This window comes from Mastomys coucha, unplaced genomic scaffold (genome assembly GCF_008632895.1).
Source record: "Mastomys coucha isolate ucsf_1 unplaced genomic scaffold, UCSF_Mcou_1 pScaffold14, whole genome shotgun sequence".
NCBI lineage: Eukaryota > Metazoa > Chordata > Mammalia > Rodentia > Muridae > Mastomys > Mastomys coucha.
The window spans coordinates 80294860-80310151 of NW_022196896.1; the positions used below are offsets into that span (position 1 = coordinate 80294860).

Below are 15292 nucleotides of genomic sequence, written 5' to 3' on the forward strand. Positions count from 1 at the left end.
GCAGGTTTCCAAATCCTCGGTTCGTGGAACCCCACGCAAGTAGGAGCTGCGGGACGGCATCCTACATAGGGGCATGCCAGGGCTAAGAAGTGGGAGTGGGTGGGTTGGTGAGCAGGGGAAGGGGCTAGAGGGTTTTCAGAGGGGAAATCAAGAATGGGGATAATATTTGAAATGTAAATAAGGAAAATATCTAATAAAAAACAAAACAAAGAAAGCAGAGAGTTAAAGAAATAGAACATTTACCAAAAGTTAGCTACTTTACTTTACTCCCCCCCCATACTGATCCCCCCTCCCCCCGAGATTTGCCAATGCTACCCATCACTGCCTATCTCAGTCAACCTAGATCTGGACTGGTCACTGGCACTTAGTATTTCAATTTAGGCCCAGGTGAAATAATCTGGGAAAAATATTGTGTACTAGTTAATTGTGTTTGAGAGTACAAAGCAACAAAGAAGAAAGCCATTCTATATTCAACATCTGAAACAGAAGCAGAAAAATATTTTTGCTAAGTATTAAACCCATTACATAAAGGAGAAAATAAGAAACTCTGCATGCATTTCTCATTTCTGTGTTATTTTGCAGCACACTGTGTTAGCCTTAGCTCTGTGCAGTGGCTCACAGACTTCATGGCACTGACATAAGTAAGTTAAAAGCTACCCATTATCTCTTCATGGGAACCAGACATATCTGCTTGGGCATTCCTGTCTTATGTCTTCTTTTTGGAGTTTTTTCTTCCCCATTCCTATTTTCTCACTTTATAACTCATTTTAATCAGTTCAAATATCCTTTACTATAAAGATTTCAATGTATCCCATATCAGAAGCAGGCTACCCTAGACTGGACTCTTGCAGAACCTAGACCAGTGAGTGCTGTGATATAAAACTTTTAAAGCATTTTTATTACATTTTATCTGTGTGTGTGTGTGTGTGTGTGTGTGTGTGTGTGTGTGTATGTTTGTGTGTGTGTGTCGGTAGGTAGGCACCTATGTGAAGGATATAGGATAACTTGTAGGATTTGGGTATTTCATTCCATCATCTGGATCCTGGAGATTGGACTCGGGTCATCAGACTTGGCACCAGACACCTTTACTTCTGAACCATGCCACCTACCTGCCACATCTTCATCATCATGTGAAATGGGGGATCAGGATTAAATGTCAGTACCTAGAGGAGGTGTCTGATCTCCTTATTCTGAAGCCCACCATCCTGTGCCATCCTATGCATCTGACCTAAGTTACTTGCATTTGAAGAGTAGTTTTTAAAACCTGACTTAACAAGCAAGGTTGATAGGGAACACACAGACACCAGGCAAGAAGCCACTGATTCCTAAGAGGACAAGAGACTCCACAAGGGAAGCCACTCTGATAGAGAAAAGGGGGATAGTTTGGGGTTTCAGGGAGAAGCAAGCATTCCAGGTCAGACTGTGTACAGTAGGGGCCAAGAACAGCTCAGATAACACCAAACAAAACAAGAACAGACCCTATTGTGAAAAGGCATTCCAAGTGCCACCACGGTAGAGGGAGATGGAGGTCCTTATGAAGAAAAGAACACGACACTGTTGTTAAGTCTACCGTGCTCTTTGGGATTCACTGAGCACTCACTGATCAAGTAAGGACTCATTCACGAGTAAAACATCTTTGTTTTCATAAAATCCCAAATTTATCGAACTGTTTACATACATTGTATTGAGTCCCGGCTCTGTCCAGATCCCTATGTAACGTAACCTCAGAAATTAAGGAAGCCAAATCTATAGAATCTAAAAGCTAAAATTGGAATTTCTGCCTTTTAATTGAGTCTATTCAATATAAAACCAGTTTTACTGATGCTGAATTTAGACACCGTGCAGTTCATTCATTTAATGTATGTGTTTTAGTCTTTCAGTATAGACATAGGTATGTGTAACCATGACCACTACCTGAGTTTAACGTCATTTTCCTCCAGAATGAAATCTTATACCCTTTAGCATTACTTACCACCACTCCAAGCAGCCAAACCTACTTTTTGTCTCTCTGTGGTTGCCTGTTCTAGGCATGTCACAATATATGACCTTTTGAGTACTTTCTTTCCCTTAGCAAGCATTTTCAAAGTTCATATGTGCTGTGGTATGCTATCGATTTCATTCCTTTGTAGTATCAAGTGATGTTCCAGTGAATCAATCTACCACATTTTATTTATTCATTAATACACATTTGGCTTATTTCCAACTTCTGGTTTTTATGAGCAATACAGCTATAAATGTTCAAATTCATGTTTATGTGGAGGTTTCATTTCTCTTGGGTATATCTGTAGAAGGGCAGTTACTCGCTTAATCTGTTTGGAAACTCCCAGACTATTACTTAAGTTGATGTATCATTCTATGCTTCTACCAGCAGTATTTGAGGGCCCCAACTTCTCTACCCACCCAGAGGGATGCTCTTTCTATACCCATGGCAAAATTTAACATGATAGTCTTAATTTTGATTATTAATCCTTAGAATCATCTTGATTTGTTTATTTTACTCTCTATATATGAGTGTTTTACCTGCATATATGTATGTGTACCATACATGTGTCTGATGTCTGAGGAGAGAAGAGAGTGTCAGATTCCTCTCGAACTAGGATTATGGATATTGTAAACTACTATTTCGGGGCTGAGAATTAAATCAGGGTCCTCTGGAAGAGTAGCCATTGCTCTTAACCACTGAGACATCTCTCCAGCCCTTTTAATCTTACATGAATGTTCTAAACCATTCGCACATCTGTGTGACTTAAGAAATGGTTTTCACCTTATAGTAAACTGGATCTATGTTCCCAATTGCACACATACACACACACACATATTTTCCAAAATTAGATACCTAAAGCACATCACAAACATATAATGTAAGCAATCCAACACAAACTATGAATTCATTAAAAGAGCTCAGAAGAAGGTCCTGAGAGAGAGCTCAATGGCTACTCTTCCAGAGGACCCTGGTTCGATTCCCAACACCCACATGAAAACTTACAACCCTCTGTAACTACAAGCCCAGGATACTTGATGCCCTCTTTTGGCCTTTAAGGGCACTTCATGAACATGGGCATAGAAATAAGGGCAGGCAAAGTAACCATACACATAAAATAAAAAATAAAGGGGCAACAGATGGGATTAATGGAAAGAGCTATATCTAGTGAGAGTGGAGAAGAGTGGGCAGAGGGAGGGAGCCTGGGAGCTTCTTACTTCAGGCAAAGTAAAGATGATTGCAGGAAACCATCGTCCATTCATTCATTCATTCATTCACTTGTTTTGAGAAGTTTCTCCACAAGTGCACTGGGATAGAAGAGAGTGATCCAGACATAAATAAAAGAGCTCTCAAAGGGGATCTGATAGGGAAGCTAGGACACATTAATAAATGTATCACAACAGGCAGATGAGGACCTCCACAGGCAAGTCCTCTCTATCAGCATAATAATTCGAGAAGATGGTCATCCACCTGCTCACCAGGAAGACTTGGGGGAAGAGAGCATTGCACACTTGGGTGTGCAATGCACCTCATCAAAATGTGGTATTTTGTTTTTGAGATGGGATCTTGCTATGTACCCTAGGCTTGCCTTGAACTCGCCACATAGTCCAGGCTGGCCTCTAACTCATGCCAATCCTGTTCAGCCTGCCAAGCAGGGAGATTACAGGTGTGAGTCATAACACCTGGCTTTAATTATGGAGCCTTAGTCTAAGTGGTTGCTGAGCATCTTTTCAATGTACTGAAGCCGACTCAGCTGCACCATAGCACATCCTCCCTGGTGATGTGCCCTTGCTTCTGTCTTCATAGTCTCCTTGAATGTCACACTGTCATGATTTTGACTCATTGCCATTTAACCTGTGGTCCAGGGACATCGCTACAGGTCTATTCCCTTTACCTCCTCTAAATTCATGCTTGCCACTTCTAAACTCTTGCTTGGGAATAAGAGATTTGTTAAGCAGCCCTGCAGAAAAGTCAAGTCCATAATGTAATGAGTCTGTGAGTTCTTCCTTGAGTTAAAGTAAATGCCTTGATAGCAACTGCTTTGACTCTCTCCAAGAGGCTCTCTGGTAAGATTGCTGGGAGCTGAGTTTGAGAAGAATAAAAGGTTCCTGTAGTATTGAGGGCACTCTAGAAGCAGCCCAGATTGCACACTTTACATGTTCCCTCTGCCTTGAATGCTCTTCCCCTCTGTACAGTGCACACCTCATGTCCCTTTGGCTTCCCCATCTATCGTGAAGACCCCCAACCACCTCTATAAAACTTTATCCATTCCTATCAGTACAGACTCTGTCCTATGATTCAATTTGCAGTATGTTATTAATCACCTCTTGCTACACAGTGTGTTTGTTTGCCCCTCGTCTGTCTCCTTTCTTTGAATGCCATGAAGTGAATGGCTTATCTACTTTGTATAAGTGCTCAATAAAGACTGACTTTTCGAAAATAGCTCAAATTGTTATGTACTTTAGATATAGTGCCATTTTCATCCTTTTAAGTCAGCCCCCTTTTGGGTCGAATGACCCTTCCATAAGGATCACCTAAGACCATTGGAAAACCCAGATATTTATATTACAATTAATAATAGTAGCAAATTACATTTATGAAGTAGCAACCAAAATAATTTTATGGTTGGGGGGTTACCACAACATGAGGAACTGTATTAAAGAAAACGCTGCAGCATTAGGAAGGTTGAGAAACACCATTTTAAGCACTATACACCAATATTTATATAGACAAGAAAACCGAGGTTGGTTATACAAAATTTAGAAAATATAATGTCATGGTCAAGAGCAGAACTCATGGAACCAGACGACCTGGGGCACAGCACAGCTCAGCCACAGCCTGTCTTGGTAACATTGGGCAGGTTGCTGAGCCACTAGGAGTTTTTAGATTTTTCATCTTCAAGGTGTGGTACCAACAATGCTGCTTCATCACAATGTGAGTGAGAAGCCTCTGTTTATCTATGAAGCCCTTTAAACAGCTCATGGCTCAGAGTAAGTGTCAAGCAAATGTCAAGTAAAAATAAAGAGTTCACTAGGGAATACCTTCTAAGAAAACTAACTTTCACATTCTGACTCCTTCCTCACCATACAACTTCCTAATGAGAACTGGGCTTTCTGGTTCACCCATCTACCTAGGAAATGCAGAGGTAGACACTACCCTGATTTTTATGTGCTTCTCAACACGAACCAGGGAGTTGTTCAAGGTACAAATAGGTCAGGACTCTGGATATGGCCGAGGCTCAGACTCCGCCAATGTCTTGCACAATGGCTCAGTCCTTCCTAGCACCCTCTCCGAACAAAAGTACCACTTTTTACCCATGTGTCTACACCACAAGTTACACTACTCAGGAGAAGAAGTGTTGCCTGAGAATTCTTTTCTCTAGTCTGTGGAAAATACTAAAAGAGGGCAGATAGAAGATTGTCCAGGGAAACACGACTTCTGGCAAACCTGCTTCTCTTACTGCCCTACAAGACTCATCTATCTATCTATCTATCTATCTATCTATCTATCTATCTATCTATCTATCTATCATCTATCTATCTATCTATCTATCTATCTATCTATCTATCTATCTATCTATCTATAAATTATAATAACAAGCTGCCTGTGCAAGTTTGTGCTGAACAAGGAGATGGAATGTTTGCCCTCACTGGAAAAGAACAGCCGCAGTTACTCCATATACAGCTCACTAGGGTGGCTCGCTCAGGTTACCTTGCCTTGATGATCATGTTTCATCTCCCAGCCCCTCGGTAGTTCCAGCTGTTTGTTAGCAAACATGTTGAGGAATCCCACGAGGTCCCTGTTATGCTGATAGCGTTCAAAGTGGTGGGTGTCCCGCCGGACTTTGGTGATCATGTGCTTCAAACACGTGTTGTTTGTAAACATGCGGTAGGCACTCTGGAGGAAAGAACAGAGAAATGACTGTTAGCCCGCCTATGTGCACCACAGCATGGTGATTACTGCATGAGATATATCAGTCCTCTCATAGGATGTAAAACATATACACAGGCTTCAGCATAACTCCAGATCCACAAATAGAAGCATCCAAAAGAGCAACGAGACTTGAACACAGAAACTGTAGGAAGCGAGGCCCTTTCCACTACTGGTTTCTAGCTTTCTAAAGAATAGGCATACTGGGGTATTCCTTTCACATGAGACATTAGCCCCAGCATTGGTTTCAGCAAAGCACACAATCACAAGTATGTGATGGTGGGATTAAACATACCATATGACAGTGAACCCCAATAGCTTAGTCTTTCTTCAGCTTTTGACCAGGTCACTAGCTCAGAGGGTCAGACAGTCTAGCATAGCGCTAAGGCCCAGGCTGTATGGAAAATGCTTGCTCTCTATCTGAACTTCAGAAGCACACATACTACCAAGGTGAGTTGCTCACACCATCAGTCATGTCCATGAAGACTACAGCAGATAGAGGTACTCATTTCAAGACCCCTAGGGGCAGGGTAGATATTCAGGGAAGGGCAGTATAGTTAGAACAGCTTAGAGACCATACCCCACTGTTTTGTTTCAGTGTTTGCACCCCACTTTCCCAATATACACACAGCTGCATTTATTAAAATACAAGTTTAATAAAATACCACTCTACTACAACCAACAGAAGAAAAAGAAAAGACTGTCTTGTCATAGACTACAGGTTCAACTCATTATCAAAGACTGCAAAGACTGCTTATGTCACAGACTTCCCACACACTGGTTATTCAACAAATGCATGGGCTAATACATGTGCTAGGCAGCAGAAAAGGAACTCCTCTATGGGATCTATGTTCTTGAGTCAGTAGGAAGATCATAGACAGAATGAAAGGGCTTCCAGGTCCCCTTATCTTCAGCATCCCAGAGGTACTAGGAATGATTAAGTCTATGGGGGTCTTTGGGCTTTTCTTCATGGGCTTTGTTATTTTTTCCATTCTAAGACAGTCCAAAGTAACCCTCAAAGATATCAGAGTACCTGGAAACTATGTCAATGTAATAACCATTTACTGTCTACATTACATCCAGTATTATTAGTTCAAAAGATGAATACATATGACAGCTGTCTCTCCAGTGCCCCTCAGTGTAGTCACATTCAGCTCACAGAATTTATGAGCCACTGGGAATCTCTAGGGAGCTTTCTTCCCTTTGATGTAGAAAGCACAGAAACTGGGACCTCACAAGCCCCAGTGAATGCGTTGGGATCCAGAGAACCCTAATAACCCGATTTGGAAAGAGAAATAAACCTTTGTTAGCTTAAGTCACTGGCATGTGTTAGTTCCTTCTTCACGTGCAACAAAAAGTGTTCTCATTAGCTTCTTGTCATAGTTAGTTTTTGCTTTGTATTTAAAATATTTCCCTGTCAAAACACATAGGAGAGGTAATGGGAAGGAGGGAGGAAGGGAAAGAAGGAGGGAGGGAAAATGAGGGGAAAGGGGAGAGAGAGAGAAAGGGGGGAGAGAGACAAAGGGGGGGAGAGAGAAAGGGGGGGGAGTCTGAGTAGCCATAATGAATGCTCTCTAATCTTAGTTCCTTAAACTGGGGTCTCAAATACCTTGAAGTATTTCAATCCTCCAGTCTAAATGAGAATTGCTTTTGATGGCTAGAAGTAGTTATATGGTCCAAAGCCTCAGTATTGCAAAGCAGGCAGGGGCTCAGGGGACACAAGAGCATGGGAAAACAATAGCGTGAAAACAGGGAGGACTAACAAAATTATCTGGAGGTTGCCATCGAGAAACTTGGGCTAGCTAACAGTGTGTCCTGTGATTACCCTGCCTTGAAGTTTTCACTGCCACCAGCAGGCTCTCACTTCCTGCGCTGGCTCTGCCTGCCCTCCTCATGTATGCACACGAACATGCAAGTTTCAGTGCCAGAGACCACACCATCTGTGTGGCTATGGCAAAGAGCTTTCAAGCCGTACTCTCTAACAAGGCTCTCAGGGAATACACTATTGCATGATGATGGTGTTGAAGAGACCATTCGATGGCTGTGGTTCTAAGTGGGTGTGCCGAGTAGACAGGACACAGTGATCCCTAATCTAGAGCACCAAGCGCATTCCTCCCATCTTCTAAGGAGAGGAAGCAGAAGTCAAGTAGAGCAGGATGAGGCAGTTAGGGTCAGGAACCCATGCCAGCCTTGGAATTGATGTAATTCTCTTTGGATGGACAGCTCCTTAAGTGTGGGAATCTCACCTGGCTCTTATAATTAAGTATATCCTTTTATCTTCCTCCTCCCCACTCAGTAAGACACATAACATGGTGCCAGGTTTGACTGATCTTGGAAAAAAACATCTATCAAAGTAAATTAAGTGTAAGAAGTATTTTTTCCTCATTAGTAAGTAGTAAACAACCATTAGATTCACAGCCTTTTTAAGTCTATGAAAAAAACATTTATATGACTGTCAGAGTCTAAAAAAAAAAACCTTCCCAGACAGCTACATTTTCATAAATAAAGTATTTTTGAACAAATATATATGTAAACATATAACACTGTTGTGTATATATATGTATACATATATAATATATAATGTGTATATATGTATATAGAGTTATAGATACAGCTAAAGTTTAAAAGGATATTTGTGTTCCAGTTTACATAAAATTATGTTATCACAGGTGCAATGACAAAAACACTTAATCTTGTTTGCCTCAATTTAGTCAAGTATGAGAAGGAGTAATAATAAGTCTTCTAATTTTTTCATAACATAATAAGACTCAAAACCAGTAGAATAAAGAATATGAAATTGCTTTGAAGAGGTAAAGGCCATTATGAAATCTATGGTATATGTAATTAAAAGGCTGTATGGGGGTTTCTCCCAATCTAGCTATGTTAGAACAGACAAATACAGTAATAAAACTATTTTCTACTTTTAGCCTTTGAAGCTTGAGGGCTGGCTGCCCACTTTCTATTAACTGAGGGGGTCTTATAGCCTGTCATTAACTATGTGCTAAGTTCTGCCTGTGTGAAACCCTGAGGACACAGACCTGAGCACTCAAAAGCAGGAAGATGGTCCATTTTAGGGAGAATAACAAAAGTCACAAGGGTGAAGAACATGCTAGAACAAACTGGCAGAGCCAGCAAAGCTAAGAGACACTGTTAGCAGGTGGGCTCAGACTGACTGAGTGGGTCTTAGTGGAGGGTGACTCTGGCAAGGCCCTGCTTTAAGAGAAAAGAGGGCTACTCGTTTCCCCTCTGGGGATTAGTGGTTCTAGTTAGGTAGAAGGATTGATTTCTCATCCAGAACAATAGGTTAGAAAACAGTCAATGCTGCATACTTCATGACCCAACGTCATGGCATTGTGTGGACGATCTCACTGGGAATTTGAATGTGGACTCCACTGTGGTTAACTGAGCAGGCAAATGTGTGTGTGTGTGTGTGTGTGTGTGTGTGTGTGTGTGTGTGTGTGTGTGTGTGTGTTTAAGCCTACAGCATCCGGTATTCCCAGGTGGTCTCCCATCTAAGTACTTACCAGGCCCCACCCTACTTTGCTTCCGAGATCAGATGAGATCGGGCCCATTCAGGGTGGTATGGCCATAGACCTGGCAAATGTTACTAGGAGATGAGGCACCTTTAAATGATGTCCGACCAACATGAAGTTTGGTTTTCCTTCATGGGAAGGAAAACCCCTTTTAGCTATAAGCTTTGTACTCCAAGACTGCCTTTCCCATCCTCCCACCTTTCCCAGCCTCATGCTGTGTTGTCTACTTCCCAGCCAGAAATCAGGACTCAGTGGCTGACTGAAAGACCCCATTAGCAGAATTTTGCTAGAACTAATCCTCTTAGAGCCTAAATGTGCCACCTTTGGCTAGTGTTTGAGGCTTTAGAAGTGAAAAATATTGAAACTAAGTTAAAGGGAATGCTTCTTTGATTGTTGGGCAGTAAACTATGAAACACTCAGTTCTTAGTAATCAACCACAATGCAACTTGTAGGCAGCAATCTGATCCTTGATTAACTGATGTTGAAGTTCTTGTTCCTGGTGTGGTGGTCAAAGCTCCTGGACTGCCGGTTCTAATTTCACCTACTTCTGCCAATTTCAAAAGTGCCACTAAACACCCCACTCCCAAACACCTTCAACTCAGAAAATTCTCATCAAGCATAGGTAATCTGAATTTAGATTTGGAAAATAACCTCACTGACTTGCTAGCAAATGCCTGTCATGTTCATAAGGAGCAAGTGTCAGTGATGTTGTACATTTTACTCACTAAACAAAACTTACTAATAACAAAAGCAAGAAATACTGGTTCCGGAATAGGCCAGCTAGTGTGTAGAAATAGCCCTGTATGCTACAGTCTGCAGCAATACTATATTTACTTAATTTGATCTTAGATCATTTAACTTTAAATTGTTTCACCAAGTTGTAAATAGTGTTTCACAATAAAACAGAGGAGAACTTACATTAGCAGAAATCCCTGTGAACTGTGTAACAAGAAGTAACTCTTGATGTTTAAGAGTATGTTTAAGATGATATTTATAAACTTTAAAACAACTTTCCTTTATTAAGAACTAAGGAATTTAGATAAGTGAATGGATGCACTTCTAAAGACCATTAAAAATCAGGGTAATTTAGCGTGTATGTTGAAAATATTATTCTGCTACATGTAATTAAATGTACTTATATGTAATGTAAGTTAGACAAACACAGGCATCTTAACTCTAAAACATTGGGGCAGGAGTAACAAAATCTTGAGTTAGTTTGGAGACAATTTTGATCGCCACCAGAAGAGGGCAGTAGAATCTGTGTGAAAGTTACCATAACACAAACTAGAAGCATCAAAAGCTCTCAGCTTTCTTCATTGTTATGGCAACTGTACGCCTGTTTGTGTTTGTTTGCCAGCATAGATTATGTAGATTGCTGCTTTGTGACATACGCTTTCCATGCTGAGTTTTCAACACAACTTATTTCCCCAAATTGTTTTAATAAACAAGTTTCAAATCTCAACACTTATTTTGAATGTTGAATATTTACAATAAAGTAAATAAGGATTTGCAGAAACAGCTGTACACCACACAGAATTCAACCAAAAACTAAGAAAATAAAAAGTAAATTAAAAATTCGAGAACATTTCCTTTGTAATATTTGCTACTAATCCCCAAATAAGAAAAACAAAATAACCATGTCTATAAAAAGGTTATGCCTATACATCCATACCTAAGACCTTCATGAAAAATCTAGAAACTTTAATTTGTGCCAAATATAAGTCATAAAATAAGACTTCCTAACCTACAGAATTTAAATTTACAGATACACATCTTTTTAGCCAGTAATGAACACAGTTTGGGTAGAAGGAAGAAAAAGAAAAAAAAAGCAAAACCTTTAGAGAAGAATATTTTAACTATAGATGCGTCATCCAGAGAAAGGAATTTTAAATCACACCTAGGTGTAGAACAGAGAAAGCTAGCTCCTCATGAAAAGAGAGTGTGCAAGAAATCCTGAGTTGAGCTGCTGTATGCCAGTGTCCAGGGCTTCCAGGCCTCAGCTTCCAGGCATGCAGCTCAGCCATGTTTACTTAATTACTTAAAGGACCACACAGACTCCTGGGACTCACTGCAGTCCTGTTAGACCAGAGCCTGCAAGCAACCAACAATGTGCATTTATCTGGAAAAAAATAAATAAATAAGAACCTGTCCAGCTAAAAACCACAGCTTTGAACCACAGTTCATCAACTGGTTAATGATACTGCAAGAGACAGCAGGTTGTAGCTGACAGCCAAGGCAGAGAAGTCAGAGGCCCCACTTGGTGATGTCACTAGTAGTCTGAACTCAGTGGAAGCTTGGGAAGAATTCACACTGCAGAAAGTGGTAAATGAAAACCAGGGCTTCTGTGAAGATTCTGTGCCCCAGCATAGGGGAATGCCAGGGCCAATAAGTGGGAGAGGGTAGAGTGGCAAGCAGGGGGAGGGGAGAGGCAACAGGGGCTTGTTCTTGTTGTGTTTGGTTTTGTTGTTTGTTTTTGGAGGGGAAACTGGGAAAGGAGAAGTCATATGACATGTAAATAAAGAAAATATCTAATAAAAAAAAGGAAAAAAAAAAGAACTCTCATGGAAACAAACAAAAAAACAAAACAAAACAACAACAACAACAACAACAACAACAAAAAAGAAAACCAGGGCTTGACTCCTTGTTTTGTGATCTGTCCAGACTATGGGCCAGCTGTCTGACTACAAACAAGATATCACTAAGGCCCTCCCATCACACAGGTCTACATACTGTCCTTGTCTTACAATGTTTATTCGCTGCCTCTTTAACAGAGAAAGTTTTGTAAACCAAAGAACCTGATAGAGATGGCAAACTAACGAAACCTCACATCAAATTGAGCTGTTGCATCAGAAACAGCTCTCGGATACAAAGTGAAGAAATGTATTTCCTGGCACAACTAAAAAGGCAATGACCTCAGCGGCAGGAGACTGGGGGTCCGGCTTTCCTGTTTTACTGCTATCTTATCAATGCAAAGCGCTCCTGCTCCAAAACACTTGTACATAAATACGGGTGGCAAAAATCAATAAAATTATCTTACTGTTATTTGTAAAGCATGTACTATCATTCCTCTGTATAGACAATTTTTTTTTAAATACACAGACACATATACATGAATGCGGATAGCTTCCTCCCCCATATCATAGAATCTCATGTAACTCAGGCTGGCTTCTGCTTTGCTAGGAAGCCAAAAATGACCTTGAACTTTCGATCCTCTGCTTGCCTCTCCTCTCCCTGGGCTTAGTTACAGGAATACATCATACTTAGTTTATCTGGATTGGAACCCAGGGCTCTGGGCAGACCAAGTGAGCACTCGAACAAAAGGAAGTCTTTTTCTTCAACATATTCCAATCAGTTAGAAGCATGTTCATCTCCCCTCTAGAACACAGCACACAGAGCTCTACCCAGCTCAATCTTCTAGTGAGATGCACCAGTCCAAGCCGCTTCTATGCCTAGTCAAAGGGCCTTCCACTCGCCTGGCTCATAAGGCCTGTTCTCTGCATAGCATCCAGAATGAACTTTTAGAAATCCAAGTCACTCCCGCAGAAAGAAACACATTTAGAATAAAGTTCATGTAAAGCCCAAATCTATTCCCAGAATAGATCATGTAAACAATATATTCAGCGTTTGTGTTCAGTTCTCCAAACTTACTGTGTAGCCTGTCAGTCAAACTCCTTGTCCCCAAGGCATAACTCTGCTTAATAAAGAGGCTTTTCTGTCCCTTAATATCTTGCACCTGTGTGGATGTGGCTCCCCTGGAGTTGCCTGTGGGTCACCCAAGCCCCCTGCAGTCCACACTGGTTGCCCCCTGCCCTCACCCCTGTTAGTCATTGTTCTGCTGCCTCCATCCCACTCGGCCTGTCTTGCTTACCGTTCTACTCCCCAAGTCTAGACCATTCCAGGGAAATCATAGGGATTTAATAAACGAGGAGAGAATGAATAAACGGACAAATAAAAGCTTATGTCACCTAGGCCCAAAGCCCTTCTGTGCATAGCCTGATAGTTTCTGTGTCTTGTGACAATTCTAAATGTTAGCCTACCCCAGGCTCTCTCCATACCATCACCAGACTGCACTGTAACCCAGCTTCAGTGATCAACACAGGAGTCATGAGTGTCTCACTTTACGGACCCCCTGCCTTTTATCTAGAGTGCTCTTGATGTCAATGTTTCCAGGGCAAGCTCCTATTCAGCCTTCAGAACCCTTTGCAAATGCATTCCCAGCCACAGCCCCTTCCCTGTGGAGACAGCCGCTCATGGTTCCGCCCTTGCTACTGCATAATCATCAAAACACTGGAATGTGCTTTCTTGGCTGGGATTCCAAGACCAACGGGTGATGCTGCCTATACGTTCCTAGAACCTGGCTCAGTGCCTAGTATATATAACCAGGAATAAATAAGAAGTTGGCAAATGTGCAAAGGCCTCCGCCCTCCCCCAGGCTGTGAGGACAGATACTATACTGTTCACGCTCACCCTCTAACTGAATCCTTTTTGTTTCTAGTTAAACCTGTAAACCAGGACATAACTTAGGACATAAACCTGCTAATCCAGGGAGATGCACATGCTTATTAAGCTAGGCAGAAATACAAAAATATCAGTAACCAGATACACAGAAACCACCACACAGACACCTCAAGCTTCTAAGACCAGGCCAGCGTCTCCTTTCTCCTTTAATCTAGTCTGATTTCCCTGAGATATTTAATTTCATTTTGCCACATTCAACATTTTTCCCTTCATTCTAACTTCCCTGTTACTATCACTTATTACCATTCACAGGGTCATCTTTAGTGTCTAATTGGCAGTTTCTTCCTTCCTTCCTTTCTTTCTTTTTTTTTTTTTCTTGAGACAGGGTTTCTCTGTATAGCCCTGGCTGTCCTGCAGCTCACTCTGTAGACCAGGCTGGCCTTAACTGGCAGTTTCTAACCCACCGAATAGTTCAACTTTTGGCAGCTACTTCCTCTCTCCTGCCGGTTCTTTCTCTTCTCGAGGCTCCTCTCAGCTCATGCCCTGATGAATGGATTCTACCCAGCTGACCTTTTAGGCAATGTTTCCTTATTTGACATCACTCCACATACAATTAAGATAGCCTTTCTCCAATTAGTATCTTTAGCAAAGCCATTCCCTGAGCTCAGAGATGCCTGGGAAGATCCCCTTACAACAGTTGGATTGTGTCCCTCTCCTGATACATTTGCTGAAGCCTAATCACCAACGATGATTTTCATTAGGACGTGGTAACTCATTGGTGGATGAAGCATAATGCTAAGTAGAATCAGAGCCTCCAAAAAGCAGAACTGAAGGCGGCCCTCAGCAAGGCGCCATCACCCATGAACGATATTAGCAGGACATCACCTGACTCCAGGCCAACCGAAATAATCCTGGACTGCGTGGCACCTGAAACCTTGGAAAGTGAATTTTTGCTGCTTATAAGGTAGTCAGTTCCAAAGGTTTTTGTTTGTTTGATTTCTGGATGTCTACTACAAATACTCAGTTATAGGGCAGGCATGGTGGTTTAAAACACAAGGTACTCAACAGGGTTTGGAACACCCTAAGTCCTCAGGAAACACTACGATGATCCCTATGATCACTCCCTGAGTAAGGATCATTTTCTTTGGCCTGTCGTCTTTCCGGAATGTTCCTCCAAGGTTTGCTACTCACAGGGTTAGAATGCAGCACGGTGAAGAACTCTGGGCTGATGAGGAACTTCACGGGAGGTGACTGTAACAGCAGCGTGAGCCTGGATCTGGAGGTAGAGTGGGGCAGGACGTTTTCCCGGCGGAAGTCTAAGCAGACAGAACATAAAGGCTTCAGAACCAAACAGTGCCATCGGTCCTTACGTCATGTACTGTGACTTCAA

The 15292-nt window shown here is 41.6% G+C and overlaps 1 protein-coding gene and 1 pseudogene across 7 annotated transcripts in view; both read right to left on the reverse strand.

The window, feature by feature from the left end:
* Window positions 1-15292, reverse strand: part of Hecw2 (HECT, C2 and WW domain containing E3 ubiquitin protein ligase 2) — a 382291-nt gene that overhangs the window by 95593 nt on the left and 271406 nt on the right. For all 7 annotated transcript variants that reach the window (XM_031367485.1, XM_031367488.1, XM_031367483.1 and 4 more), the window contains 2 exons: window positions 15094-15218; window positions 5693-5878 (listed from right to left, as the gene is read on the reverse strand). In XM_031367485.1, coding sequence (XP_031223345.1) covers window positions 5693-5878; window positions 15094-15218 — 311 coding nt within the window. The remainder of the gene's footprint in view (window positions 1-5692; window positions 5879-15093; window positions 15219-15292) is intronic.
* LOC116089528 lies at window positions 9387-9505 on the reverse strand (annotated as a pseudogene).